The following is a 27,974-nucleotide window of genomic DNA, read 5'->3' on the forward strand; positions in this document are numbered from 1 at the left end:
GGATGCCTAGGAAGTGGGTTTCAGTTCTGCTGCTGCTACAGCTGAGTTGTCACTTCAGCCCTGGGAGCTGCGGGAAGGTGCTGGTGTGGCCCACAGAATACAGCCATTGGATGAACATGAAGACAATCCTGGATGCACTTGTCCAGAGAGGTCATGAAGTGACTGTTCTGACATCTTCAGCCTCAATTCTTGTTGACCCCAATAAACCATCTGCTATTCAATTTGAGATTTTTCCTACATCTTTAACAAAAGATGATTTTGAGGATCTTTTCATGCGGCTGATTTCTAAATGGTCATATATGCCAAAAGATACATTTTTTACTTATTTTTCATTAATGCAAGATATGCTTTGGGAATATTATGATTGTATTCAAACACTTTGTAAAGAAGTAGTTTTGAACAAGAAACTTATGACCAAACTACAGGAATCAAGGTTTGATGTCGTTCTTGCAGATGCCATTGGACCCTGTGGTGAGCTGCTGGCTGAGCTACTTAAAATACCTTTTGTGTACAGTCTCCGCTTCTCTCCTGGCTATAACATTGAAAAGTACAGTGGAGGACTCCTATTCCCTCCATCCTACGTACCTGTTGTCTTGTCAGAATTAAGTAATCAAATGACATTCATGGAGCGAGTGAAAAATATGATTTACATGCTTTATTTTGACTTCTGGTTCCAAACATATAATCAAAAGAAGTGGGATCAGTTTTATAGTGATGTTCTAGGTAAGTCATGTTTTAATTGGTAGCTTGAAATCCTAACTTTGCTAGTGCCACGGGAGGAGAGTTTGTACAAATATAAAGTCAGAGAAAATACCTTTTAAAGTAAAATGACTAAATAATATTATATAATGATCTTTCAATCTCACAAATATTATAGAAATGTTTAAATTATAAGGCCATTTTTAACCCTGTGATCCATTATTAGTACAGGAGATTTCAGGAAAGAGTTCTAGAAGCCATTATACCAATTCTTTGTCTATTTATTTGTAATATAATCTATTTTTTACTCTTTTTTTCTGGATAAAGTGTTTTATTCTCTCTTTGTTTTTTCGTAAACATAATGTCAAAATATTGCCCATCCTACACTTATTTTAGAGAACTTTTAAGTGAACAGCAATATTAAGATTTCCCATATAACTCCTGCCCGCACACATATATAGACTCCCTCATTTTCAACATATCACACCCAAGGGATACACGTGTTACAATTGTTGAACCTAGATTGGCAAATCATTATCATCCAAAGACCACAGTTCATGTTGGAGTTCACTCATGGTGTTACATATTCCATGGGTTTTATACCGAGTAGTTTCACTACCCTACAAATTCTCTGTGCTGTACTTATTTCCAAAATACCTACTTTACTCTAATTTTTCAACTTTAGAAAAAGGCATTAGAAATTTGACTAAATATCTTGATCAAAGCAGAAAAGCACATTGAGAAGTTACTTTATTTCTAGCACAGCTGCTCACTGAGCTTTGAGATAATTGTTTCCACTTGTTTCTCCTCAGTTTCTTTATTTTAAAATTAAACTGTTTGCTGTTACCTAAAAAACTCTTTCACAATGGGGAGATATTAATGGCTCCAAACCTGACTCAAGAACCTACAGTTCAAAGTTTCTAATAACTACATATTCATTCACTCAGTGTTTACACTCTGTTTTAAAGGTCGAAATCATGTTGAAGTATGGACAATCAAGTTATTGGCCTGTATTTGTAAAAACTGTATTTTTCATTACAGACAAAATGAGCCAAAATTAAAGGGAGCACATCTATTTCCATAACTTATGAAAACTTTCTAGCTGTTATTTGCAAATATTATTATTAAATACATGTAAATATTATTAAGCTCCAAATATGAACAAAATGCAATTATAGGTGTCAGGAACTAAGATATACTTCAAAAACCTCACAGTTCTTAGAAAATCGAGTATTCAGGGAATAGCATTCTAAATTGTAGAAACTAAGCTGAGTATTTATAAGGCAACATGTGTCCATTGTTTAATTGATTAGGGAGCTCAAATAATTGTGTACATTTGCATCTCTTACTTTTGTAGTTTTACAAAGAAAACAAACATGTTTAATTCTATAGTGGCTTACATTTAATTGTTTATCATTGTGAATGTACTGATGTCACATTAGAGATAAAATATCTCTAGCACTTTGTCTTATATATTTGATCATAAACATAAAACCTACAAATCTTACATATTTTATAACCTATATGAGTATGTATACATATATACCATACACATAAATATTTATATTATCAAACCACAGACACTTTAAAGCATTTGGGCTACCTTATCCTCAGCACCTTTCAGAAAATGTCCTAGTATAGTACTTACATGAAAATGCTCTCATTTCCTCTGCCTTCTGCTTGCTTCCCCTTCAGGAAGACCCACTACATTATATGAGACAATGGCGAAAGCTGAAATGTGGCTCATTCGAACCTATTGGGATTTTGAATTTCCTCGCCCAGTCTTACCACATTTCGATTTTGTTGGAGGACTCCACTGCAAGCCTGCCAAACCCCTGCCTAAGGTAAACCTATTCCTCTTTGTTTTCTTTTGAGAATATTCACTAGTATTCTACCTTAGAAGGAAGACAATGCCTCGACAATATGAATTGTGTTCCACCAATATTGGCAGCAAAACCCAACATTTACTTGCTGCCACTCCAGCATTTAAAAAAGTGCCCATTTTAGACCTGGTTTGACATCCTAACATAAAAATGGATTGCATAGCCTAATAAAGCAGGTGTTTTCTGACATTCACCAATTCTGCACAAAATCTCAGGAAAGATCCCTGGAGGAATATGGCTATCAACATCACGGCTGACTGACAAATGAGCACACAAAAAAATGTACACTGCACGTCTAATAAGACCCAAAATCCTGCATATTTAATATACCAATTTCATCCGAAAATCACCCATAGTACAAAATTGCAAAATAATTGTCAGCATGTAGGATATTCCTTATGAAGGAAAGCAAGAATCTAATATGCTTTAAATTAATATAGTATCTTTAGACATAATTACAAAACAAGTATCCTTTACTGAATTATTTTATTATCTCCTAAGACATCCTGTTTGTCTACCATTTGATTGACAGCAACATAAAACAGATCTCTTATTCAAGGGTTAACCCAATTTCTATTTAGACTTAAAAATGTTCAGCTATATGTGATAACTTTCACAAGTCTAAAGCCTGAGGTAAAACTAGTAGAAATTCTATTCAATCTAACCATATTGTTTTTTATCTTTATTGAGGTGTTATTGACATAATTTTATAAGATATTTATAGGGTACACTAAAGGCCTGATGCACAAAATTTGTGCAAGAGTAGGCCTTCCTCCCCATGGCTGCCGGCACCAGCTACCCTCTGGCACCTGGGACCCAGGCTTCTCTCACAGCCCCTCCTTCGTCTGGAAGGATGTTGGGTCTAATTAGCACATTACGCTTTTATTATTATAGACTAGAGGCCCAGTGCACAAAATTCTTTCACGGCGTTGGGGGGGGGGGTTCCCCTCAGCCCAGCATGCACCCTTTCCAATCCGGGACCCCTCAGTGGATGTCCGACTGCTGGTTTAGCACCCTCTCACAATCCGGGATCCCTGGCTCCTAACTGCTCACCTGCATGACTGCCTGATCACCCCTAATCGCCTCTGCCTGCCAGCCTGATAGCCCCTAACTGCCCCCACTGCCAGCCTGGTTGCCCCCAACTGCCCCCCTGCCAGCCTGGTCACCCTCAACTGCTCCACCTGCTGGCTTGGTCTCCACTCACTGCCGCCCTCTGTCAGCCTGGTCACCCCTCACTGCCCTCCTCTGCCAGCCTGGTTGCCCCTCACTGCCCCACCCGCTGGCCTGGTCACCACCACCTGCCCCCCATTGGCCGGATTGCCGCCAACTGCACCCCCTGCTGGCCTGGTTGACCCCAACTGCCCTCTCTGCTGGCCTGGTCACCCCTCATGGTCCCCCTACTGGCCTGGTTGCTCCCAACTGACCTCCCTGCTGGCCTGGTTTCTCCTCACTGCTCCTCTCTGCCGGGCTGGTCGCCCCTCACTGCCCACCCCGCCCCCCCCCCCCCCACCCCTGGCCGGCTTTGTTGTCCCATGCAGCCTGCTGTTTGGTCGTTGGGTCACACCTCACTGCCTCCCTGCCAGCCTGGTCACCCCACACAGCCAGCTGTTCAGTTGTCTGGTCATCCCTCACTAACCCCCCTGCCAGCCTTGTCGCCCCACACAGACCTGATGTTCAGTTGTTACTGACCAATTTTTATATTACCCTTTTATTAGTATAGACTAGAGGCCCAGTGTATGAAATTCGTGCACGGGGGTGTGTGTCCCTCAGCCCAGCTTGCACCCTCTTCAATCTGGGACCCCTCGAGGGATGTCAGACTTCCAATTTAGGCCCGATACTGATTGCCCCTAACCACTTCTGCCTGCCAGCCTGATCACCCCCTAACCACTCCCCTACCAGTCTGATTGATGTCTAACTGCTCCCCTGCCAGCCTGTTTGCCACTAACTGCCCTCCCCTCTAATGAGACAATGGCGAAAGCTGAAATGTGGCTCATTCGAACCTATTGGGATTTTGAATTTCCTCGCCCAGTCTTACCACATTTCGATTTTGTTGGAGGACTCCACTGCAAGCCTGCCAAACCCCTGCCTAAGGTAAACCTAAAACTAGGACATTTTCTGAAAGGTGCTGGGGATAAGGTAGCCCAAACGCCCTGCAGGCCCGATCCCCCAACTTCCCTCCTCTGCCAGCCTGGCCACCCCTAACTGCTATCCCCTGCAGACTTGATTGCCCCCAACTGCCCTCCCTTCCATGCCTGTCCCCTCCCAACTGCCCTCCCCTGCTGGCCATCTTTTGGCATCCATCTTGTGTCCACATGGGGGCAGGATCTTTGACCACATAGGGGGAGCCATCTTGTGTGTTGGAGTGATGGTCAATATACATATTACTCTTTTATTAGATAAGATAGAGGCCTGGTGCATGGGTGGGGGCCAGCTGGTTTGCCCTGAAGGGTGTCCCGGATCAGGGTGGGAGTTCCCTTGGGGTGTGGGCAGCCTGGGTGAGTGGCCTGTGGTGGTTTGCAGGCCGGCCACGCCCTCTGGCAACCCAAGTGGAGGCCCTGGTATCTGGGATTTACTTATCTTCTATAATTGAAACTTTGTAGCCTTGAGTGGAGGCCTAGGCCAGCCAGGGTGTGCGGGAAGCTTGGCTTCTTCCATTGCCGGGGGAAACTCAAGCCTCCTGCTCTCTTTAGCTCTGTGGCTGTCACCATTTTTGTTGGGATTTATTTATCTTCTATAATTGAAACTTTGTAGCCTTGAGTGGAGGCCTAGGCCAGCCAGGGTGTGCAGAAAGCTTGGCTTCCTCCATTACCAGGGAATCCCAAGCCTCCTGCTCGCTCCATGGCGGCAGCCATCTTGGTTGAGTTAATTTGCATACTCACTGCTGATTGGCTGGTGGGCATGACTTGTGGTTTTAGCGGAGTGATGGTTAATTTGCATATTACTCTTGTATTAGATAGGATAGTGATTTGAAATACATACACATTGTAAAGGTATTCTGGTCACATAATTTACACATCAATCACCTCAAGTATTTATCTTCTTTTGTGTGTGTGCGAACATATAAGTCCTGCTCATAGCAGATTTCAATTATACAATACTGTGTTATCAATTCCAGTCACCACGTTATACATTAGATCCTCAGACCTTTCATCTCATAGCTAGAAGTTTATAATCGTATACCAACATCTCCCTACTTCCTCTACCCCCAACCTCTGGCAAACACTTTTCTATTCTTTTTCTATATTTGCCTTATTTTTTTTTTTTGGACTCCCTATATAAGTAAAAGTATGTTCTATTTGTCTTTCTCTGTCTGGCTTATTTATCTTAGCATACTGCCCTTATGGTCCATTTATATTGTAACCAACAGCACAATTTCCTTCTTTCTCATGTCTGAATAATATTCCACTCTGTGTGTGTGTGTGTGTGTGTGTGTGTTATCTTATTCATCTTTTGAGGGACACCAAGATTGTTTCCATATCTTGTCATTGTGAATAATGCTGCAATAAACATGGAAGTACAGGTATTTTTTCAATATACTGTTTTAATCTTTTTTTAGCTATAGTAGACCCAGAACTGAGAGTGCTAGATCATATGATAGTTCTATTTTTAATTTTTTTAGGGAACTCCACACTCTTTTCCATAATGGCTATAACAATTTACATTCCTACCAAAAATGTACATGTCCCCTTTTCCCCATATGCTTGCCAAATTTATTATCTCCTGTCTTTTTTATGATAGGCATTCTAACAGGTGTTAGGTTGTATCTTGCTGTGGTTTTGACTTGCTTTTCCCTGATGATTAGTGATGCTGAATCCCTTTCCATGTACCTGTAGTCCATTTGTATGTCTTTGGAAAATGTCTCTTCAGAGCTCTTCCCATTTTTAAGCTGAGATATGTGAGTACTCTCATATTTTGTATAATAAACCCTTATCAGATATATGATTTCCAAATATTTTATCCCATTCTGTAAGTTGCATTTTAATTTTGTTGATGCTTTTTATAAATTTCTTTATTAATTAAGGTATTACATATGTGTCCTCATCCTTCCGTTAACCCCCAAACCCCCTCCCTCCACTCATGCCCTCACCCTCTGTTGCCTGTGTCCATTTGTTAGGCTTATATATGCATGCATACAAGTCCTTTGGTTGATCTCTCCCCCTTACCCCCACCCTCCCCTACCTTTCCTCTGAGGTTTGACAGTCTGATCGATGCCTCTCTGTCTCTGGATCTGTCCCTGTTCATCAGTTTATGTTGTTCATTATATTCCACAAATGAGTGAGATCATTTTGTATTTATCTTTCTCTGACTGGCTTATTTCACTTAGCATAATGCTCTCCAGTTCCATCCATGCTGTTGCAAATGGTAAGAATTCCTTCATTTTTACTGAAGCATAGTATTTCATTGTGTAGATGTACCATAGTTTTTTTAATCCACTCATCTGCTGATGGGCACTTAGGCTGATGCTTTTCTTCATCGTGCAGAAGCTTTTAGTTTGAGGTACTCCCACCTGTTATTTTCACTTCTGCTTTCCATGCTTTTGGTGTGTACCCCCCAAAAAAATCATTGACAAAACAAATATCAAGGATTTTTTTCCTTTTTGATAGTTTATCGTGAGTATATAAATACACAGTTGGGTTTTGTACATTGACTTTGAATCCTGGAACTTTACTTAATTTGTTTATTAATTCTAAAAGCTTTTAATGGAGTCTTTAGTGTTTTCTATATATACTAGTGGCCTGGTGCATGAAATTCTTTTGGGGGGTTCCCGCAGCCCAGCCTGCATCCTCCCCAAACAGGAACCTCTTGGAGCATTTCCCTCTTGCAATCTGGGACCATTGGCTCCTAACCACTCACCTGCCTACCTGCTTAATCACCCCTAAAAGCCTCTGCCTGCCTGCCTGCCTGATTGCCCCTAACCTCTCTGCCTGCCTGCCTGCCTGATTGCCCCTATCTGCCTCTGCCTGCCTGCCTGCCTGCCTGCCTGATTACCCCTAACTGCTTCTCCTGCCAGGCTGATCTCTCCCCCAAATACTCTCCCCTGCTGGCCTGATCTCGCCCCCAACTGCCTCTGCCTGTCTGATCACCCCTAACTGTCTTCCCTTGCTGGCCTGATCTCACCCCAATTGACCTCCCCTGCTGACCTAATCTTACCCCCAACTGCCCTGGCCTGCAGGACTGATCTCACCCCCAACTGCCCGTTCCTGCTGGCCTGATCTTGCCCCCAACTGCTCCCCTGCTACCAGCCTGATCTTGCCCCCAACTGCCCTCCCCTGCCAGCCTGGTTCCCCCAACTGCCCTACCCTACTGGTCTTAGCCCCCACCACCATGTCTTTGTCTGGAAGGCAGTCGGATGTCCGGAAGATGGCCAGTCGACCATGTCTAATTAGCATATTACACTTTTAGTAGTATAGATAGATTATATAGAATAGGATTGCTTAAATGGGGGTGGGGTGAAGCCTTTTGCAGCAGGAGGAGATGCTCTTGGCAGATAAAAATACATAATCCCTATATCTGGACTGATAGCCAGCCATATGCACTATACTGCGAAAAGGGTCATTAAAAATTGAACCGCTCTCTTACACCTTATACCAAACAGTTGTTGCCCTTAAAACTCCTCCTCAGCCCCCACCTTAGGTTCTGCCTTCACAGTTCACCCAGATTAGATTCTGACTGGTTGGTTTCTATGCCAGTCAGTGTCAAAAGCTCCACCTCCTAGGCAGCCATTGGCTCCTCGCAATTCACCCAGATTTGGTTCTGATTGGTCAGTTTCTATGCCAGGCAGCCTTAAAAGTCCCACTTCCTAGGCAGCCAATGGGTCCTCACACTTCACACAAGTATGGTTCTGACTGATGGGTTTCTATGCCAGTCAGTGTCTCCGGGCCTTTCAACAGGCCTGACCAAGAAGGCGGGGCCGATCAGCAGCCCCAGCAGGAGCCCCAAAAGAAAGAGAGGCACAGCTGCTGGCCAAGCCCTGAGAGAGAGAGGCAAGGGTTGATAAACAGCTGCCACTGAGGATCAGACCCTACTTCTCTCTCCAGGCCTCTCTTCAGGCCTGATCCGCAGCCCCCTTGGCAGTCAGTGCTGGGTCATGGCACCCACAGTGGTGGACAGCCAGTGCTGTGTCACCACAGCAACCCAGCACTGATTTCTGGTCGGTCAAGCCTTCAGTCGTTTTGGATGTTACAGACCCTGAGTTTTTATATATTAGAATTATCATGACATCAGTAAAAAGAGACCATTTTACTTCTTCCTTTCCAAGTTGGATAACTTCTATTTCATTTTGTTGCCTAACTGCTCTGACTAGGGCTCCAGGTAATATTTTGAATAAAAGTAGCAAGATTGGACATCCTTGTCTTTTTTACTGATCCTAGTGGAAAAGCTTTCAGTTTTTAATCATCGAATATTTTAGCTTTGGGCTTGACATAGATGGCCTTTATTTGGTTGTAATATTTCCCTCTATATCTATGTTGTTGAAAGTTTTCATAATGACTAGATGTTGAAATTTTGTCAAATGCTATCTATCTCTCTTCAGGCCTGTTAATATTTGCTTTTCATTTAGGTACTCCTATGTTGGGTATATAAATATTTACAAATGCAATATCATCTTTTTGGATTGACCTTTTAATCATTATATTTCACTTTCTCTCTTGTGACCATTACCTTAAAGAGTATTTTGCTAGTATAAGTATAGCTAACCCTTCTTTCATTATTTCCATTTTCATGAAATATCTTTTCCATCACTTCACTTTCAATCTGTGTTGTGTCCTTAAATCAGAAGTGAGTCTCTTCTAGGTAGCGTATATTTTGGTCATATTTTCTTTTATTTTTTATGGACTCAATCACCTATGTATTTGGATTGTAGAATCTAGCCATTTGCATTTAAAGTAAAATCAATAGATAAGTATGGACTTACTACCATTATTTTTAACTTTTTTCTTGCTGTTTTGTACTTTTGTCTTCCTTCTCTTACTCTTATCCTTTGTGGTTTGATAATTTTTACAGTGATATGCTTAAATTCTTACTCTTTTTCTTTTTGTGTATCTACTATAGGTTATTACTTTGTAGTTGCCAAAAGACTTACATAAAACGTCTTGTATTTATGAAAGTCTATTTTAAGCTAATAACAACTTAACTCTAAAGGCATTGTATCCATTAAAAATTTATTTTTAATACTTTCTTAAACCTAATACTAAAGTTATAAAAAATGTATCCACCACCATTACATTAGAGTATTCCTCATTTAACTACATATTTACCATTACCAGTAGAGTTGTACTTTCCTGTTTTCCTATTACTAATTAGCACCCTATCATCTCAGCTTGAAGAATTCTTTTAACACTTCCTTTGAGGCTGGTAATACTTCAGCTTTTGCTTGTCTATAAGCTTTTTATCTTTCATTCAATTCTGAAGGACAACTTTATTGGGTACAATATTATTTGTTGGCAATCTTTTCCTTCAGTACTATGGATATATCATGTCATTCATTCCCTGGCCTCCAATGTTTCTGCTAAAAAAATCTGCTGATAGGCTTAGGTTGTTCCCTTGTTTATGATCAGTTGTTTTTCTTTTGCTGCTTTTAAGTTTCTCTCCCTGTCTTTAATTTTTGACAATTATAGTGTGTCTTGGTATAGCTTTCTTCATATGCCTCTTTTTTGGAACTCTCTGGGCTGTCTAGAAATGAATACCTGTTTCTTTCCTCAGGTTAGGAAAGTTCTCAGCCATCATTTCTTTAAATAACTGTTCTACCCCCTTTCTCTTCTCCTTTTAGGAACTCTATAGTGCATATAGTGTTGCAACTGATAATAGTCCATATGTCTCTTAAGTTACCTTCACTCTCTAACATTCTTTTTTTCTTTTGTTCATGATTGGATGAACTCCACTGTCCTTTCTTTAAGTTTTATGATCCTTTTCCACTTGATCTATTCTATTTTGAGCCCTTCTATTGAATGTTTGTGTGCATTTAATACATTCTTCAGCTCTGTCATTTCTGTTTGATACTTTCAACTCTGTGAAATTCACACTTTGTTCATACATTATTTTCCTGACTTTGGTTAGCATCCTTATGACCATTATTTTGAACTCTTTATCAGGTAAGTCACTTATCTCCATTTCATTAAGGTATGTTTCTGAAGGTTTGTCTGGTTCTTTGGTTTGGAACATAACATATCCCTGTTTCTACATTTTCCTTGACTCTCTGTGGGTTGATTCCTGTACATTAGATAAAACAAGCACCTCTCCCAGTCTTGACAGAATGATTTCATGTGGGAAATGAACCTTATCTATCAGCCCAACCAGAACTCTTAGTTGTGGCTCAAAATCTTTGTTACTGTCCAATCTACCTTCTTTGTTCTTATGTAATTGAAGGTGTACTGAAACCTGTCAGTATACCAATGAAAATAACTGCAGTCAGCACCTAGATCAAGCATGTCAAACTCGTGGCCAGCTGCCGCATGCCTAAAGGAGGCATGCAGGCTGCCAGCTGTGAGTTTGACATGCTTGACCTAGAAGTAGGCTGATTAGAGGCTGGACCCTCAGGCAGCAACCAGGATAGTATGTAGTTAGGGTCCTTCCAGGAAGAAACTGGGAGATGTTTTCCCTGCTCCTTCTGTACTGCTGTAGCCTCTGAAGGGGCTCCTGCACCATTAATAAATTTGGTTGCTATGGACTGTGGGACTCATGAATACAAGTCTCATTGGCTATCAAAGCTGGTAGATCTAGCTACGCAATGGGTGGCAGGGATAAAAGTAGGCTGCCAGATGTGTATACAAGCTCCTTGCAGGAAGATATTTGTAATTAGGGGTGAGCTCAAGGGAGAGGCCTTATGAGGTGCCTGCTGGCTTCTCCAGACTCCAGGGAGATGTGTTAAGTACCTGTGATGTATTTTCATGTTTGCACAATATGTAGGCATCACTCTGCTAGTTCCTAGAATTCTATCAGAGGAAACTGCTCTCTATGTAGCTGCAGAGACTTTAAATGTTGCTACAGGTCAAAGGAACCCTACACCTTAGCTAGATGCACCATGTGAATGATAAGAATGTTTAGTGACCTTCATAATGAAACTAAACAGAATCATAATAAATTATAACTTTAAAGAATGGCCTAAACATTGTATAGTCTGCACAAAGTCTGAAACATTTTATGCTACTTTCTTTTATCTGTAAAAGCACCATTTAAAAAAAAAAAAAAACTTTGACAATGACATTTTTGGAAAGTACTGTACAGTTTTATTTGGGAAGGTTTTAGTTATTATTTTTTAAAGAAAGAAAAAACAAATAATAAATTTAAAACAGAAGGGACCAAAAAAGGTATGAATATGCAGTTTTAATAAAAGATCCAGGAAACACTTGGATCATCTACATTTCATGTTTTAGGAAGAGTACATTGAACAATGAGGAATAACGCCAGTGTCGAAAGTAATGAAATTATAAATATTGGCAAGGATTAGGGATCAGATGTCAAAATTATTTTCAAACAAAATCTGACTTAAACAGAGACTTAAACAGGTGAAAATGAGCTAATGAAGAGGGTTTCAGCCCTGCTGTACATTCTCATTGTAATTATGTGGTCTGTGGAGAACTTGATAAAGTGATAATGGAGTCCCTCACAGCAAATCACTCTTAGCACTTTCTAATGAGACATTAATTTTACAATATGATTTCAGGTGTCATATGTAAATAAGGTCATAAATATGGTCAATCAAATATGTAACTGTACATACATAATTCTATATTACATATATAGGACTCTTAGGACTATTTCAAGGACATTCCAAACCATTATACCACACTCCTGAATATCAACTACCCTTAACTTCTAGCCATACAAAAGTGACTCAGAGGAAGTATTTAGGAAACTGTAACAAAGTATTACAGAAATGAGAGAGAAAGTTACATAGTGATTACAGTCATAATTCTTAGGGAAATAAAACATTAATGCATCATCGAAAATACTCCTACAGAAAGCCTGTCTTAAATGAAACAGAAGTGATTGTCTAGAATCATAATGATAAAGAATAAAAAGTGAATACAGAACTGCTATGTGGCTTCCTTCCAAGAGTCCATATTAGTAATTAAAAACATTATAAATAGTCATATAAAATTGTCTAACTACTGTGCACTGGCTCTATTTCATTTCTTGGTGAGATATCTATAGATAGATGATAGATGATAGATAGATAGATAGATAGATAGATAGATAGATAGATAGATAGATAGTAGATAGGATACATATAGATAGATACATATAGGTAGGATATGTACATATCCTATCTAATAAAGAGGGAGGATGCTAATTGACCATCACACCCTCACAAAGATGGTGGCACCCACAGCCACAAGATGGCAGTGTCCAGTCCCCTCAGCCCTGCCGGGACGGCAGGCAGGTCTGGCCACTCCAAGAGCCTGCCTCCAGAGTCCCCAAGTCCCCTCAGCCACCCAGCCACCAAGGGCCAGCCCGAGGCCAGGGCAAGCCTCAGATGTCAGCTGCCTAGCTGCCCAGGGCTGGCCAAGCTACAGGAAAGCCTCAGATGGCAGCTGCCTAGCCACCCAGGGTCACCTGAGGCTCAGGTAACCAGGGCCGGCCAAGGCTTGTGCTGCTGGCTGTGACAGCAGCAGAGGAATGATGGGGGCATCGCCTTCCCCTGAATGCTGGGTTGTCTCCCACCCTCGAGGACTCCCGGACTATGAAGGGGGCAGGCCAGGCTGAGGGATCCCCACTCCAGTGCATGAATTTTCATGCACTGGGCCCCTCTGCTGTGTGTGTGTTTGTGTGTGTGTGTGTGTGTGTGTATAAAACGTGTATTTCTTGCAAAAATATACATGATAAATGAAATCAATCTCATATACCATGCATCCTTCCACAGGAACAGAAATATTGAATTGTTTTTTTTTAAAAAAAGCAACTACTAAAAACAATGGAGATTCTCCCGAAAAAAATAAGAGTAGGATTATCATATGGTCTGGCAATTCCACTACTTGGTATATATGCAAAAGAATTAAAATCATGATCTCAATAAAATATTTGCATATCCACATTCATAGCAGCACTGTTCACAACTCAAAAGTAGAATCAACCCAAGAGCCCACTGACAGAAAAATCAATAAGAAAAATGTAGTATTTACATATAATGCAATTAAGGAAGTAAATTCTAACACATGCTATAACATGGATAGAGCCTGAGCATATCATGTTAAATGAAGTGAGTCACCGACAAAAGGCAAATACTGAATGATTCCACTTATATTATATATCCAGACTGGTCTAGAAAATAGAAATGGAAAATAGAATCATGGTTACCAGGGACCAGTGAAGAGGGAATTATGCATAACGGGTACAGTTGCAGTTTTGCAAGATGAAGAAGTTCGATAGCTTGGTTGTGCAATAATGTGAATATATGTATTACTGAATTATACACTTAGGGACTGTTAAGATGGTAAATATTATGTTATGTATATTTTAGCACAACTTGTAAAAAAAAATAAGTACTCATAACTCCAGATAATACTTGATTTCTCTCATTAGTTATTTGAAAGCATTCCTTTCAATGGCATTTGCTATGCTATTACTCTTTTGTGATGGAGCAATTTTTTTCTTTACAGGAGATGGAAGAGTTTGTCCAGAGCTCTGGAAAACATGGTATTGTCGTGTTTACTTTGGGATCAATGGTCAGGAACATATCAGAAGAAAGAGCCAATGTGATTGCATCAGCCCTTGCCCAGATTCCACAAAAGGTGAGAATAAGCATCTTAATAGTGCACAGCTATCTAGGAGCTAATTACATAAATTTCCTGTGTGACATGTAAGCCATTATGATAGCTCCTATTTATCTCAGCTGTGAATTCAAACCAAAAGATGCAAGGCAGGTGCCAAAATAGTGGAACAAACGTTGTGTTTAACAGTAACTTTAGCTTAACAATGTGATCAGAATGAAATATATTTAAGAGGTACAATGGAAAGTTTGGTGTTACAGTGATATTGCAGGAGGATACCAAAATCACCAAATGCTGCCCTGTCATTGGCTCCATCTCATTGCAGGATTCCTGAAGACATGGTACACACCACATGTTCTCAGAAAGGAGTAAAATTATAACAGTCATGTTAAGCAGGAATTGATGACAGTCTGAAAGAAGTCATGCCATTTCAGTTTGCTAAGTAATCCAGGCCACTCTTACTTCTCTAATTTTTTAAATAGGCCTATTCAGTGTGATTTCTGGGTGCTGTTCAGAGAAAGAATAGCTAGGACTCACTAAGCTAGGGTCCAGGTAACCAAGCCAGCCACAGTGATCTAGAGAAAGAAAAACTGTCACGATCTGGTTGATTAAGTCCTATAAAAGTGGAGAAAGATAAATTAGAAATGGGAGTGGGGGGCCGGTGGATCCACATTAAGGTGACTGTGTGCTTTATAAAATACTAGAGGCCTGGTACACAAAATTCGTGCACGGGGGGCGGGGTGTCTCTCAGGCCAGCCTGAACTCTCTCCAATCTGGGACCCCTCAAGGGATGTCCGACTGTCCCGTTAGGCCCGATCCAGGTAGTCGGACATCCCTCTCACAATCCAGGACTGCTGGCTCCCAACTGCTTGCCTGCTTGACTTCCTGATTGCCCCTAACCTGCTTCTGCCTGCCAGCCAGCCTGATCACCCCCTAACCACTCCCCTGTCAGCCTGATTGATGCCTAACTGCCCTACCCTGCAGAAATAGTCACCCCTAAGTGCCCTCCCCTGCAGGCCTGGTCCCCCCAACTGCTCTCCCCTGCAGGCCTGGGTCCCCCCCAACTGCCCTTCCCTGCAGGCCCAGTCACCCCCAACTTCCCTCCTCTGCCAGCCTGGTCACCCCTAACTGCCCTCCCCTGCAGGCTTGATCGCCCCAAATTGCCCTCTCTTGCAGGCCTGGTCCCTCCAACTGCCATCCCCTGCTGGCCTGATCGCCCATAACTACCCTCCTTTGCAGACCTGGTCCCTCCAAACTGCCCTCCCCTGCTGACCATCTTTTGGCAGCCATCTTGTGTCCACATAGGGCAACCATCTTGTGTGTTGTAGTGATGGTCAATTTGCATATTACTCTTTTATTAGATAGGATAGAGGCACAACTTGTAAAAAAAAATAAGTACTCATAACTCCAGATAATACTTGATTTCTCTCATTAGTTGTTTGAAAGCATTCCTTTCAATTGCATTTGCTATGCTATTACTCTTTTGTGATGGAGCAATTTTTTTTCTTTACAGGAGATGGAAGAGTGCATGGGTGCATGGGTGGGGGCCAGCTGGTTTTCCCTGAAGGGTATCCCGGATCAGGGTGGGGGTTCCCTTGGGGCATGGGGTGGCCTGGGCAAGGGGCCTGTGGTGGTTTGCAGGCTGGCCACACCCCCTGGCGATCCAAGCGGAGGCCCTGGTATCTGGGATTTATTTATCTTCTACAATTGAAACTTTGTAGCTTTGAGCGGAGCCAAGCCTCCTGCTTATTCCGTGGCCTCAGTCATTTTTTTGGGGATTTATTTATCTTCTATAATTGAAACTTTGTAGCCTTGGTGTACACCTTGGCCGGCCAGGGTGGCAGGGAACCTTGGCTTCCTCCATTGCCAGAGAAACCCAAGCCTCCTGCTTGCTGCAGCTCTGTGGCCTAAGCTATCTTGGTTGGGTTAATATGCATACTCATTGTGATTGGCTGGTGGGTGTGGCTTATGGGTGTAGCGGATATATGGTCAATTTACATATTACTCTTTTATTAGATAGGATTGCTCCAAAAAATCTTTGCTTCTAACCCATCAGAATAATAACTTCTCCTGGTTGAGGAAGGAGTAGGGACTATATGAGGAGTCCAGTAGAAGTAAGCCCAGTATGGAAAAGTTCAGATGCCCCCTTCTCCATAAAACAGAGTAGTAAGATATTTTCCAATATATTGATAGAGTAGAATACACCTGCAGTCTTTGGGTATTTATGAACTACTTTTCCATTTCTTAACTGATGTAATTTCTGTTTATAGCCTGTGCTAATTTTTGCTGAAAATATGCTGCTACTTTAACATTCACATAACAAATAAATATTAAGCACTAGTAAATTATAATCCAGTTTATGAGAACTGCTGATATTTATGAGAATCCCAAAATCAGAATCTTCTTTTTCCTGGATATAAAAATGGCTACAGGTCGGATAGTAATCAGTGCTGTCCATGCTATATAGTGTGTCATGGAAGTGTTAACACTTACTTGAAAAAAACTTTAGCATCATCACAATTTTGGATTTTTTTCAACAGCTATACTGTAATAAAGTGCCTACAGGTTCTTCTTTTTTACACTTAAAAAATTTCCAATCCTAGACATAGTAATAAATCTCTGGTTCATGGGGATCAAAGAGCTATAGTACATTTACACAGTGGAATACTACTCTGCCATAAAAAAGAAGAAAATCTTTCCTTTGGGGACAGCAAGGATGGATCTGAAGAGTATTATACTAAGTAAAACAGGTCAGTAAGAAAAAGACAAATACTGTATTATTTCACTCATATGTGGAATCTAAATAAACAAACAAGAAAGAAACAGACTTATAGATAGCAACTGACAGCTCTCAGTGTAGGGGTAAGGAGGCTGGGGGGAAGAGGAGAGTGGCGGGATTGGAAAAAAATGAAGAAAGGGGAAAAGTCATGGACAGAGACAACAGTATGGTGATTTCAGAGGGGATGGGGATGGGAATGAGGAGAGGTGGAGGAGGGTATAGGGTGGATAAATGGTGATGGGCAGAAACTTGACTTTGGGTGGAGAACACACAATACAGTGTACAGATGATGTGTTGTAGAATTGTACACCTAAAACCTGTATAATTTTGTTAATCAGTGTCACCCAATAAATTCAATAAAAAAGAAAAAGTATAAAAAGAAAAACTAATTACTGACTTTAAATAGACAAATAAAACAGAAAAAAGTAAAAATAAAGTTAAATTTTTTATGTAAAAAAATAACTTATAAGACAAGTACATATAAGAAAACTCCCTTCTGTAATACTTAAAAATACAGGTTAATATTACATGGCAAATTGAGAGAAATTATACATAAACTAGAGGCCCAGTACACAAAATTCGTGCACTGGGAGGGGGGGTGTCCCTCAGCCCAGCCTGTGCCCTCTCACAATCCGGGAGCCCTTGTGGGATGTCTGACTGCCAGCTTAGGGATGCTTCTCTCATAATCCAGGACCCCTCCCTCCTTACCGCATGCCTGCACGCTACTTCTTACCGCTTGGCTTGCTGCTCCTTAGCACGATCACGGGGGCAGGAGCGGCTCTGCTATCATCTCTGCACTTGCCAACCATGATCCTGGCTTCTGGCTAAGTGGCACCCCCCCATGGAGGAGCACTGACCACCAAGGGGCAGCTCCTGCATTGAGTGTCTGCCCTGTGGTGATCAGTGTACATCACAGCAACCAGTCATCCCACTGGTTGTTCTGCTGTTTGGTCGATTTGTATATTAGGCTTTTACTTAATAGGATGTATAGTAAATACCTACTTTTTTGCACTAGAATTATAATGACTAGACCCAAATTTTTTGAAATATATTTTTATTGATTTTAGAGAGGAAGGGAGAGGGAGAGAGAGATAGAAATACCAATGATGAGAGAGAATCATTGATCAGCTGCCTTCCACATACCCACAACCCTGGCATGTGCCCTGACTGGGAATTAAACCATGACCTCCTGGTTCATGGGTCAATGCTCAACCACTGAGCCATGCTGGCCATGCCTAAAATTTTTTAAATACTTCAATTCATCACTGATGACCTTATTAGTATACTGGTATGTGTTCAATATCATTATTGCATTCATACTTGATTGAATGTAAAAATAAACACATGAAACGTGGGTATTTCTATCATACCAAATGTTATAATAGTTCTCATTTTAAATCTCTTGTCCTTATTACTTATCTGCCTATGAAGGGCTTTAACTAGATTATCTCTTAATTTGTTTTAATATGAATATGCTATACCTTTAGGTCAACTCATGGAATAAAATATTTTCTTTACTTTAACAGGTTCTATGGAGATTTGATGGCAAGAAACCAGATACTTTAGGGACAAATACTCGGCTCTATAAGTGGATCCCCCAGAATGACCTCCTTGGTGAGACTGAAAAACAAACACTAAAATAACAATAACTCAAAATTGTTAATACTTCAAAAAGAAACAAATTTATTGAACATTTATTTTAGAAAAACTCAAAATAAAACTTCATTTCCTTATATTTGTTTGCCAGTCCTGGGGGAAAAGGATAATATATAAAAGCTAACATTTTATTATAGACAGTCTCCTCCCTTATGTCTGAAGTCAAAGATCTTTATTTCAGGTGTAGTCACTTCCCATGAAGAATTTTTCAATAACTACCACTGTGCCTCCTACTTCTCCCTTCTTATTTCTATTTTTTCTACTTCTGTATGGGCATTCATTCACTGCCATTAAAAAATAAGAGCACCTCTTTTATTACCAGTGACTCCATTTTCAATAGAGAAATAGCCATAATGTTTTTCATGAAGTGACAACACATTTCACCATAAAGTGTGGTCTATTCTTTCTGATTCCAGAGTCACCACATCCACATTTCCTGCTGCCTGGACATCCCATATGTAATACTCGGTGACTTCACTATTTCTTTAAGAGAATATGTTCTAACCTCCTTTTCTTTTTTCCTTGTTTTCTGCACATGCTATTTTTTATCCATAATGTTCTTTTTCTTTTTTTCAAATGTATCTTTATGTTAAAAGTATTAGAGATGTCCCCCTTTTTCCCCATTGACACCCTCAACCCAGCACCCACACCTCGCAGAACGTTCTCTTTCAACTTGTCTACCCAGCAATCTTGTATTCATTTTTCAAGTCACAATGCCATACCAGTATCTATTTACCTCTTCTGCAACTAAAGTTCTTCTTTCTCTGAGATCTAAAATATATTTTAATGCAGTTTCATGTGTATAATAACCTGTAATCTAAAATACAGTGCCTGAGTGCTCTTCTTGCCCAACTCTCATTTTATTTCTAAGACTTATAATTAATAATTTACTGAAATTCACCCAATCCTAGGTCATCCAAAAACCAAAGCATTTATAACTCATGGTGGAACCAATGGCATCTATGAGGCGATCTACCATGGGATCCCTATGGTGGGCATCCCTATGTTTGCGGATCAACCTGATAACATTGCTCACATGAAGACCAAGGGAGCAGCTATCAGAGTGGACTTCAACACCATGTCTACTGCAGATTTACTCAATGCATTGAAGACAGTCATTAATGACCCATCGTGAGTACCACAATTTTAATAGTATTTATAGATTCTTTTGTCAATGAAGAGTACAAGTTTTATCCCATACTGAGAGATGGACTTTGAAATTATTAACATGATTTAACCAATTTAAATCTTTTTTTTTATTTTCAACCAGACATTAATTTCAAAGTTGCATTTAACCTGATTGAACATGTAACCAATTACTGCACCAATTTTCTACACAAGTGTACACAAAGTTATATTGGTCACTACAAGGACACGTTTTAAAAAATATGAGAGAACCCATAGAATGAAGGAATGAAGAACTCAAGAAGTTGCATAAAGTATTTCAATTTAGTGCCAAACATTTCTGAAACTATAAATCTTGTGGCCAAAAAAATGGAGTTCCATGGAAAGTACTTCACAGGGTGATCTGATCATAAATTCCTAACTGGGAAGGTCATGATGAGTAGACATGCTCCAGGCCTATAACTTATTTACTGAAAGGTTTTACACCAGGCCTGCCTACTGTTCGTATGCATCTATGTTAACACTCCTTTCAAATACTAGAAATAATACCGCTCAAAATGGCACTGCCCAGCTGGTGTGGCTCAGTGGTTGAGCATTGACCTGTGAACCGAAAGATACGGTTTGATTCCCATTCCGGGCACATGCTGGGTTGCAGTTGTGAGCTTGGTCCCCAGTGGGGGGCATGTGGGAGGCAGCTGATCAATTATTCTCTCTTGTCATTGATGTTTCTATCCCTCTCCCTCTCCCATCCTCTCTGAAATCAATAAAAATATATTTTTTTAAAAAGGGGGGCATTAACTCTTAAGAGAACACATAATCTTATTAACTGTATCCTGTAATCCAATCCCTGCTTTGCTTCCTCCAACTTCATGTAATCTTACTTTGTTTTCCCCTTAAACTCAAATGTATAAAAGCAGCTGCAAAACTGTTATTCATAGGGTCATTTGATCTCTTGTTCCCAGCATATGTCATTAGTTTGGTTCAAATAAACTCATAAAAATTCTCTACAGGTTTGGATGTTCTTACATTTACAATAACTTTCTACTTAAAAAAATATATTTTTACTATAATAATTTTAACATATTTTACGATCTATATATATAAAAGCCTAAGCAACCATAATGACTGGTCGACCCAATGATCAGTCAACTGGTTGCTATGACACACACTGACCACCTTGGGGCAGATGCTCAATGCAGGAGCTGCACCTGGTTGTTAGTGCACTCCCACAGCCAACCTTCTGCGGCCAGCAAACCTCCCACAGTCCCTCCCCCACAGCAGCCCCACCCTGATCATGACTGGGTGAGAAGGCCCCCATTGACCCCAATCCCAGGCCAGGCCAAGGGACCCCACCCATGCACAAATTCATGCACCAGGCCTCTAGTAATATATATTTTACATATCATAAAATTCAATGTTTAATATATAAACATCAAATATAGGTAGTATGTTATAGAGTAATGAAACTGTCAATATAATCTAAATTTATGACATTTTCACCAGACCAAAAAGAAATCTCATATGCCTTAAAAGTCATTCCCCATCCCCCTGCTCCCCATCCCCCTGCCCTACACAACCATCAATCTAATCTCTATCCTATAAATTACCATATTTTGGATATTTCAGACAAATAGAATCATATGATATTTGCAAGTGGCTTCTTTGAGTTTCATGCATGTGATAGCTTTGTTTTGCTGAGTAATAGTGTCAATATAAGAAATGTCCAAACCCATTAGAGAATTTTAAATATTTATTTTTAAGAGAGAGAGGGAAAGAGAGAGAGACATCAATATGAGAGCAGCATTGATCAGCTGCCTCCTGCAGATTTCTACTGGGGATCAAGCCCACAACCTGGGCATGTGATCTGACTGGGAATTGAACCAGCAGTCCCCAGTGCAAAGGATGATGGCCAACCAACTGAAACACAGCAACTAACCTCAATTTTTAAGAGATTTTTTGAACAAAACAGTCAACATGCCAGGAAGTGAATGCTCCTGAGAATGACTGTTTTGCAGTCTCTTTTATACATTTGGAATTAAGGAGGTAGCATAAGGAAGATTACATGATAGTTAACAAGATTATGTGCTCCCTTGAGGGTAGTTATGCCTGTGAGGAGTCTGAAAAAGAGGACTAATATGACCTTGTAAAGGTATATGAACCTATACAAACAAAAACAATGAGAAAGGCTTGCTTATGTCACAAATAAATTTTTGTATAAGCATGAGGCATGACTACCCACCATGACCTTACCACTTAAGAATTTTATGATCAGATCATGCTGTGAGGTTATTTTTGGTTTGATTTATTATAGAACCCCTTTGTTGTCCCCAACAGTCTATGTATGGATATACTTCATTTATTTACCCATTGATCAGCTCATGAACATTTTGGTTGTTTCCACATTTTGCTTTTATGAACATTGCCACACATGTTCTGCGTTCTGGTTGCTGGCTTTTTATATATATAGATATAAAGAATTTTTAATGTATTATGCATACAAGTACATTATCACATATATAATATGTTAATATTTTCTCCCATTCTGAGTAGGGTGATTTTTCACTTTCTTGATTATGTCCATTGAAGCATAAAATTTTTTAAATATGATAAAATATATATTAAAATTTTCCATATTAAAGAGGAAAACAGTGTAGTGCAATTTATAGTGCCTAGCATGGCAATCACCAATTCAATATTTATTACTAATATTCTCATTCTTATTATATTAATAGAGTATCACATAAAGGAATACTTCTAAAATGTGTTATTAAGAATAAAATGGTAGAAAAATTTAATGATAAAAAATACCTTAAAATATGAAAGAATAGGAAAAAAATATAAAACAAGTTGGACAAATAGAAAAGAAATCTAGCCGAAACTGGTTTGGCTCAGTGGATAGAGCGTCGGCCTGCGACCGAAAGGTCCCAGGTTCAATTCTGGTCAAGGGCATGTACCTTGGTTGCGGGCACATCCCCAGTAGGGGGTGTGCAGGAGGCAGGTGATCGATGTTTCTCTCTCATTGATGTTTCTCTCTCAATCCCTCTCCCTTCCTCTCTGTAAAAAATCAATAAAATATATTTTTTTAAGAAAAGAAATCTATATCTATAAAAGCCAAATATGCAAAGTGTCCCCTCGGGAGTTTGACCAACTGGGAGTTGGTTGCTCACTATGAGGTGCGCTGTCCACCAGGGGGCAGCACAGAATGAAGAGAGGCCCCAGCCGGCAGCTGCTAGGGACACTACCCCTGCATGAATTTTGTGCACTGGGTCACTAGTATAGGATAAGATGGTACATACAAATGTAAATATGCCAGTAGTTACATCAAATCCAAACAAACTCAACATTTAAAGACAAAGATTTTTAGACTGCATTTTAGAAACTAACATACTTTTTACAAGAAATGTTTAAATAGTAGTACACAAGAAGATTGTAAGGAAAAAGATAGGAAAAGATCTATTTAAACAGTAACCATAGAGAAATGTTTTACTTATGCTAATATCAGACACAGTGGTTCAAAAGCCTACAGAAAAAAAAAATATCCTATCCAATAAAGAAGGAATATGCTAATTGACCCTCATGCCATTGCAAAGATGGCGGCGCCCACAGCCAATAAGGAGGGAATATGCTAATTAACTGCTATGCCCTCAAAGATAATGGCGCCTACAGCGCCTACAGTCCCCTCAGCCCTGCCAGGGCAGCAAGTGGGCCCAGCCTTGCCTCGCACCTGCCTCCAGAGTCCCCCAGTCTTCTCAGCCCCCCAACTGCCCAGGGCCAACCGAGGCTCAGGTAACCAGAGCCGGCCGAGGCTTGCGCTGCCAGCAGTAGCAGCAGCAGAGGTGTGATGGGGACTTTGCCTTCCCCTGATCGCCAGGTTGCCTCCCTTCCCTGAGGGCTCCCAGACTGTGAGAGGGGACAGGCGGGATGAGGGACCCACCCTCCATGAATTTTCATGCACCGGGCCTCTAGTTTCATAATAATTTATAGATCAATTTTTGAAAACAATACCAATTATCAAATGGTAACACCTACTAATAAAAATTCAAAATATGCCAAAACCGGTTTGGCTCAGTGGATAGAGCGTCAGCCTGTGGACTGAAGAGTCCTGGGTTCGATTCCGGTCAAGGGCATGTACCTTGGTTGCGGGCACATCTCCAGTGGGGGGTGTGCAGGAGGCAGCTGATCCATGTTTCTCTCTCATCGATGTTTCTAACTCTCTATCTCTCTCCCTTCCTCTCTGTAAAAAAAAAATCAATAAAATATATTTAAAAAACAAACAAACAAAAAAACATGTGTAAGAAAAAAAAATTCAAAATAACCAAAGCAAAGTGTATAAAGAAATAATACTATGCATATCTGTAGTCATAATAGAGAGTTTTAAATACCATCCTATCTAATAAAAGAGTAATATGCAAATTGACCATCACTCCAACACACAAGATGGCTACCCCCATGTAGTCAAAGATGGCTGCAACCATGTGGACACAAGATGGCTGCCACAAGATGGCTGGCAGGGGAAGGCAGTTGTGGGCGATCAGGCCAGAAGGGAAAGGCAGTTAGTGGTGACCAGGCCTGCAGAGGAGGGCAGTTGGCAGAACCAGGCCAGTAGGGGAGGGCAGTTGTGGGTGATCAGGCCAGCAGAGGAGTGCAGTTAGGGTTGACCAGGCTGCAGGGGAGGGTATTTGGGGGCGACCAGGCCTGCAGGGGAGGGCAGTTATGGGCAACCAGGCCTGCAGGAGAGGGAAGGTGGGGGGACCAAGCCTGCAGGAGAGGGTAGGTTGGGGGGACCAGGCCTGCAGTGGAGGGCAGTTAAGGGCAACCAGGCCAGCAGGAGAAAGCAGGTGGGGGTGACCAGGCCTGCAGGGAGGGCAGGTTGGGGGGACTAGGCCTGCATGGGAGGGCAGTTGGGGGATGACCAGGCCTGCAGGGAAGGGCAGTTGTGGGTTACCAGGCCTGCAGTGGAGGGCAGTTAGGGGTTACCAGGCATGCAGGGGAGGGCAGATGTGCGGGACCAGGCCTGCAGGGGAGGGCAATTGGGGCAGACCAGGCCTGCAAGGGAGGGAAGATGGGGGTTACCAGGCCAGCTGGGGAGGGCACTTAGGGGCAACCAGGCTGGCAGGGGAGGGCAGTTAGGGGTGACCGGGCCATGAGGGGAGGGCAATTCCGGCAACCAGGCCTTTAGGGGAAGACAGTTAGGGGCGACCAGGTCAGCAGTGGAGGGCAGTTGGGGGTGACCAGGCCTTTAGGGGAGGATCGGGCATAAACAGGCACTGGAACATCCCTCAAGGGGACCCAGAGTGGAGAGGGTGCAAGCTGGGCTGAGGAACACACACACACACACACCTCAATGCATGAATTCGTGCACTGGGCCTCTAGTCCTATATAATAAAAAAGGAATATGCAAATTGACTGTCACTCCACCACAAAGATGGCGGCACCGACAGTGGAGGCAGGAATTTCAGTAATACAAGATGGCTGCGTCCAGAGCAGAGGCAGAGTTTCCATAACACAAGATGGCTGCACCCATGCAGAGACCGAGTTCCTGTAGCGAGACTTAACCAGCAATCAGCAGGGACCTGAGGCTGCGCCCCCCTCGCCCCCATGGGGCTTGACAGGGGACCTCAGGCCACACCCCCTGCCCTGGCACCAGGCCAGTGGACCTCAAGCCATACCCCCACCCAGCAGGGCTTGATGGGGGATCTCAGGCCATACCCCACACCCAACGGGGCTTCACAGGGGGCATCAGGCCACACCCCCTGCCCCAGCGCCAGGCCAGGGAACCTCAGGCCATGTCTCCCACCCTAGTGCCGTACCGGGGGACCTCAGGCTGTGCCCCACGCCCCGGCATCAGGCTAAAGGACCTCAGGCCATACCCCTGCTCTGGTGCCAAGCCCAGGGACCTGAGGCCGCACCCCCCACTGGGCAGGACTTGATGAGGGACCTCAAGGTGCACCCCCTGTCCCAGTGCTGCGCCAGGGGACCTCAGGCTGCTCTCCCTACCCCAGTGCCAGGCCGGGGGACCTGAGGCCGTATCCCCCACCCAGTAGGGTATACAGGGGATCTCAGGCTGCTCTCCCTGCCCCAGTGCCAGGCCGGGGGACCTGAGGCCGTATCCCCCACCCAGGCCAGGAGACCTGAGGCTGCACCTCCCATCTGACGGGGCGTGATAGGAGACCTCAGGCTGCGCCCCCAGCCCAATGGGGCTTGACAGGGGAAATCAAGGTGTGCCCCCCCATCCCAGTGCTGGGCCAGGGGATCTCAGGCTGCTCCCCTTGCCCTGGGCCGGGGGACCTCAGGCCACACCCCACGCACAGCGGGGTTTGACATGGGACCTGAGGCTGCGCCCCCCTCCCAGTGGAGCTTGATGGGGGACCTGAGGCTGTGCGTCCCCCTGGCTCTAGGCCAGGGGACCTGAGGCTGTGCCTCCCAGCTGGTGGGGCATGACAGGGGACCTCAGGCCACACCCCCTGCCCTGCGGGGTTTGACGGGATCTCAGGCCACATCCTCCAGCTGGCAGGGCTTGACAGGGGTTCTCAAGGTGTGCCCCCCACCCCGGCACCGGGCCAGGGGACCTGAGGCTGCGCTCTCCACCTGGCAGGGCTTGACAAAGGTGGGACCGGCCGGGTCTGGATCTAGCCCAATGTGTGTGTGGGCGGGGGGGGAGGGCGGGTCTGTGTCTTGCATTATTTTTAGGCTCATGTGGGTGGGTGGGGACTTGACTCTGGATCGCATGGTGCGCTCCAGACTCTGACTGGCAGAAGACTTTCATATACATTTTACTAATTGTCTTTCATCTCTGACACTTCTATTATAGAGAAAGGGCAAAAAGCAATATTAAAATATTTCCTCTAATTAATCCCCTTTTAAAGTGCACGACTTTCATGCACCAAGCCACTAGTTCTCTATAACAAAACCAGGCCACATGCTTGTGAGCTTGATCCCCAAAATAATTGATAAGTACCTGAAGGTTTTAAAGAACAAAATTTTAAAATGTAACCTGTTTGATATTGTTTTGTGCTGGTCTCAGCCTCTCAATAACCAATATTGTGTCTGGATCAGCCCTTGTGGTTCCTATTATGATTGCAAGATGTCCTTCAGCAGTAAGCATTAAAAAAAACTTTAAAAATGAAAAATGTATTACTTTAAAAAACTGAAAATTACATAGGACACCTGGTAGAGAGAGCAAAGCGCACACACACACACTGCTTTTATTGGAATGAAGGCCAAGAGTTTGGCAAACTCGTTCTTTATTCATGAATTTAAAATATAAGAACAGGAACTTAAAGTGCTGGAATGAGAGGGAAAAAGTAGTCCAAATAGCCAGTTATTGAAGAGAACTAAATATCTGTAACAAAGGAACCTCACTGAAGGAAGGCAGCCTAGCTTTTTATCTAGTCAAGTGGCTGTCAAAGACAGTCCTCTTGAAAGTAAATTACTCTTTGAAATGGATTCCTCAGCAATGGAGGCTTAAGCAATGCACTTGCATTTAAAAACAAACAAACAAACACCTGTCAGACAACTGCATTCAATGTGTAATCTTTGTATTTTTCCTTTAGCTATAAAGAGAATGCAATGAGATTATCAAGAATTCATCATGACCAGCCTATGAAACCTCTGGATCGAGCCGTCTTCTGGATCGAGTTTGTCATGCGCCACAAAGGAGCCAAACACCTGCGGCCAGCCTCCTATGACCTCACCTGGTTCCAGTACCACTCCTTGGATGTGATTGGGTTCCTGCTGGCCTGTGTGGCAACTGTTATATTTGTCATCACAAAATGTTGTCTGCTGTGTTACCAGAAGTTTGCTAAACCAGGAAAGAAGAAAAAAAGGGAGTAGTTGTTTCTGAGGCCTGAAGCTGACACTCCTGAAGCTGATATGCCTCCTTCAGTTTATTCAGCCCAATGAAGTTGTAACATAAGGATCCCTACTTCCTGTGACAAAATGACTTTTCACAATTTAGCTTCTCAAATCAAAATTTGTTTTCAAGTGATTTACTGTCTGTTTAAAAGTTAAATATATTCATGCCAAAGAGAAAAAGATGGGCAAAAATAAAATAATAATAAAACAATGTGGGCATATATTGAATTTTATTATATTAATTTTAAAGTTATACCAAAAATTATTATG

General features: G+C 42.1%; 1 protein-coding gene across 4 annotated transcripts; it reads left to right on the plus strand.

Moving 5' to 3' along the window:
• LOC129147050 (UDP-glucuronosyltransferase 2B31-like) lies at positions 1-27,881 on the plus strand. 4 transcript variants are annotated; one of them, XM_054728606.1, is made up of 6 exons: positions 1-723; positions 2,395-2,543; positions 14,180-14,311; positions 18,596-18,683; positions 19,637-19,856; positions 27,404-27,881. In XM_054728606.1, the coding sequence occupies exons 1-6, from the start codon at positions 3-5 to the stop codon at positions 27,681-27,683; spliced, it is 1,590 nt and encodes a 529-aa protein (XP_054584581.1). In that variant the 5' UTR covers positions 1-2; the 3' UTR covers positions 27,684-27,881. The 4 variants fall into 4 exon arrangements, with proteins under 4 accessions (XP_054584581.1, XP_054584583.1, XP_054584582.1 ...); XM_054728608.1 differs by having other exon boundaries at positions 1-471; XM_054728607.1 differs by lacking the exon at positions 14,180-14,311.
• Positions 27,882-27,974: the final 93 nt, after the last annotated feature.

Source organism: Eptesicus fuscus, chromosome 2 (assembly GCF_027574615.1).
Source record: "Eptesicus fuscus isolate TK198812 chromosome 2, DD_ASM_mEF_20220401, whole genome shotgun sequence".
In the NCBI taxonomy this organism is placed as follows: Eukaryota; Metazoa; Chordata; class Mammalia; order Chiroptera; family Vespertilionidae; genus Eptesicus; species Eptesicus fuscus.

Coding starts and splice junctions, on each gene's coding strand:
- LOC129147050 (XM_054728606.1), top strand. CDS start 3: ATGCCTAGGAAGTGGGTTTCAGTTCTGCTGCTGCTACAGCTGAGTTGT. Junction 724..2,394: donor GTTTTATAGTGATGTTCTAG/GTAAGTCATGTT, acceptor CTTCCCCTTCAG/GAAGACCCACTACATTATAT. Junction 19,857..27,403: donor ACAGTCATTAATGACCCATC/GTGAGTACCACA, acceptor TTTTTCCTTTAG/CTATAAAGAGAATGCAATGA.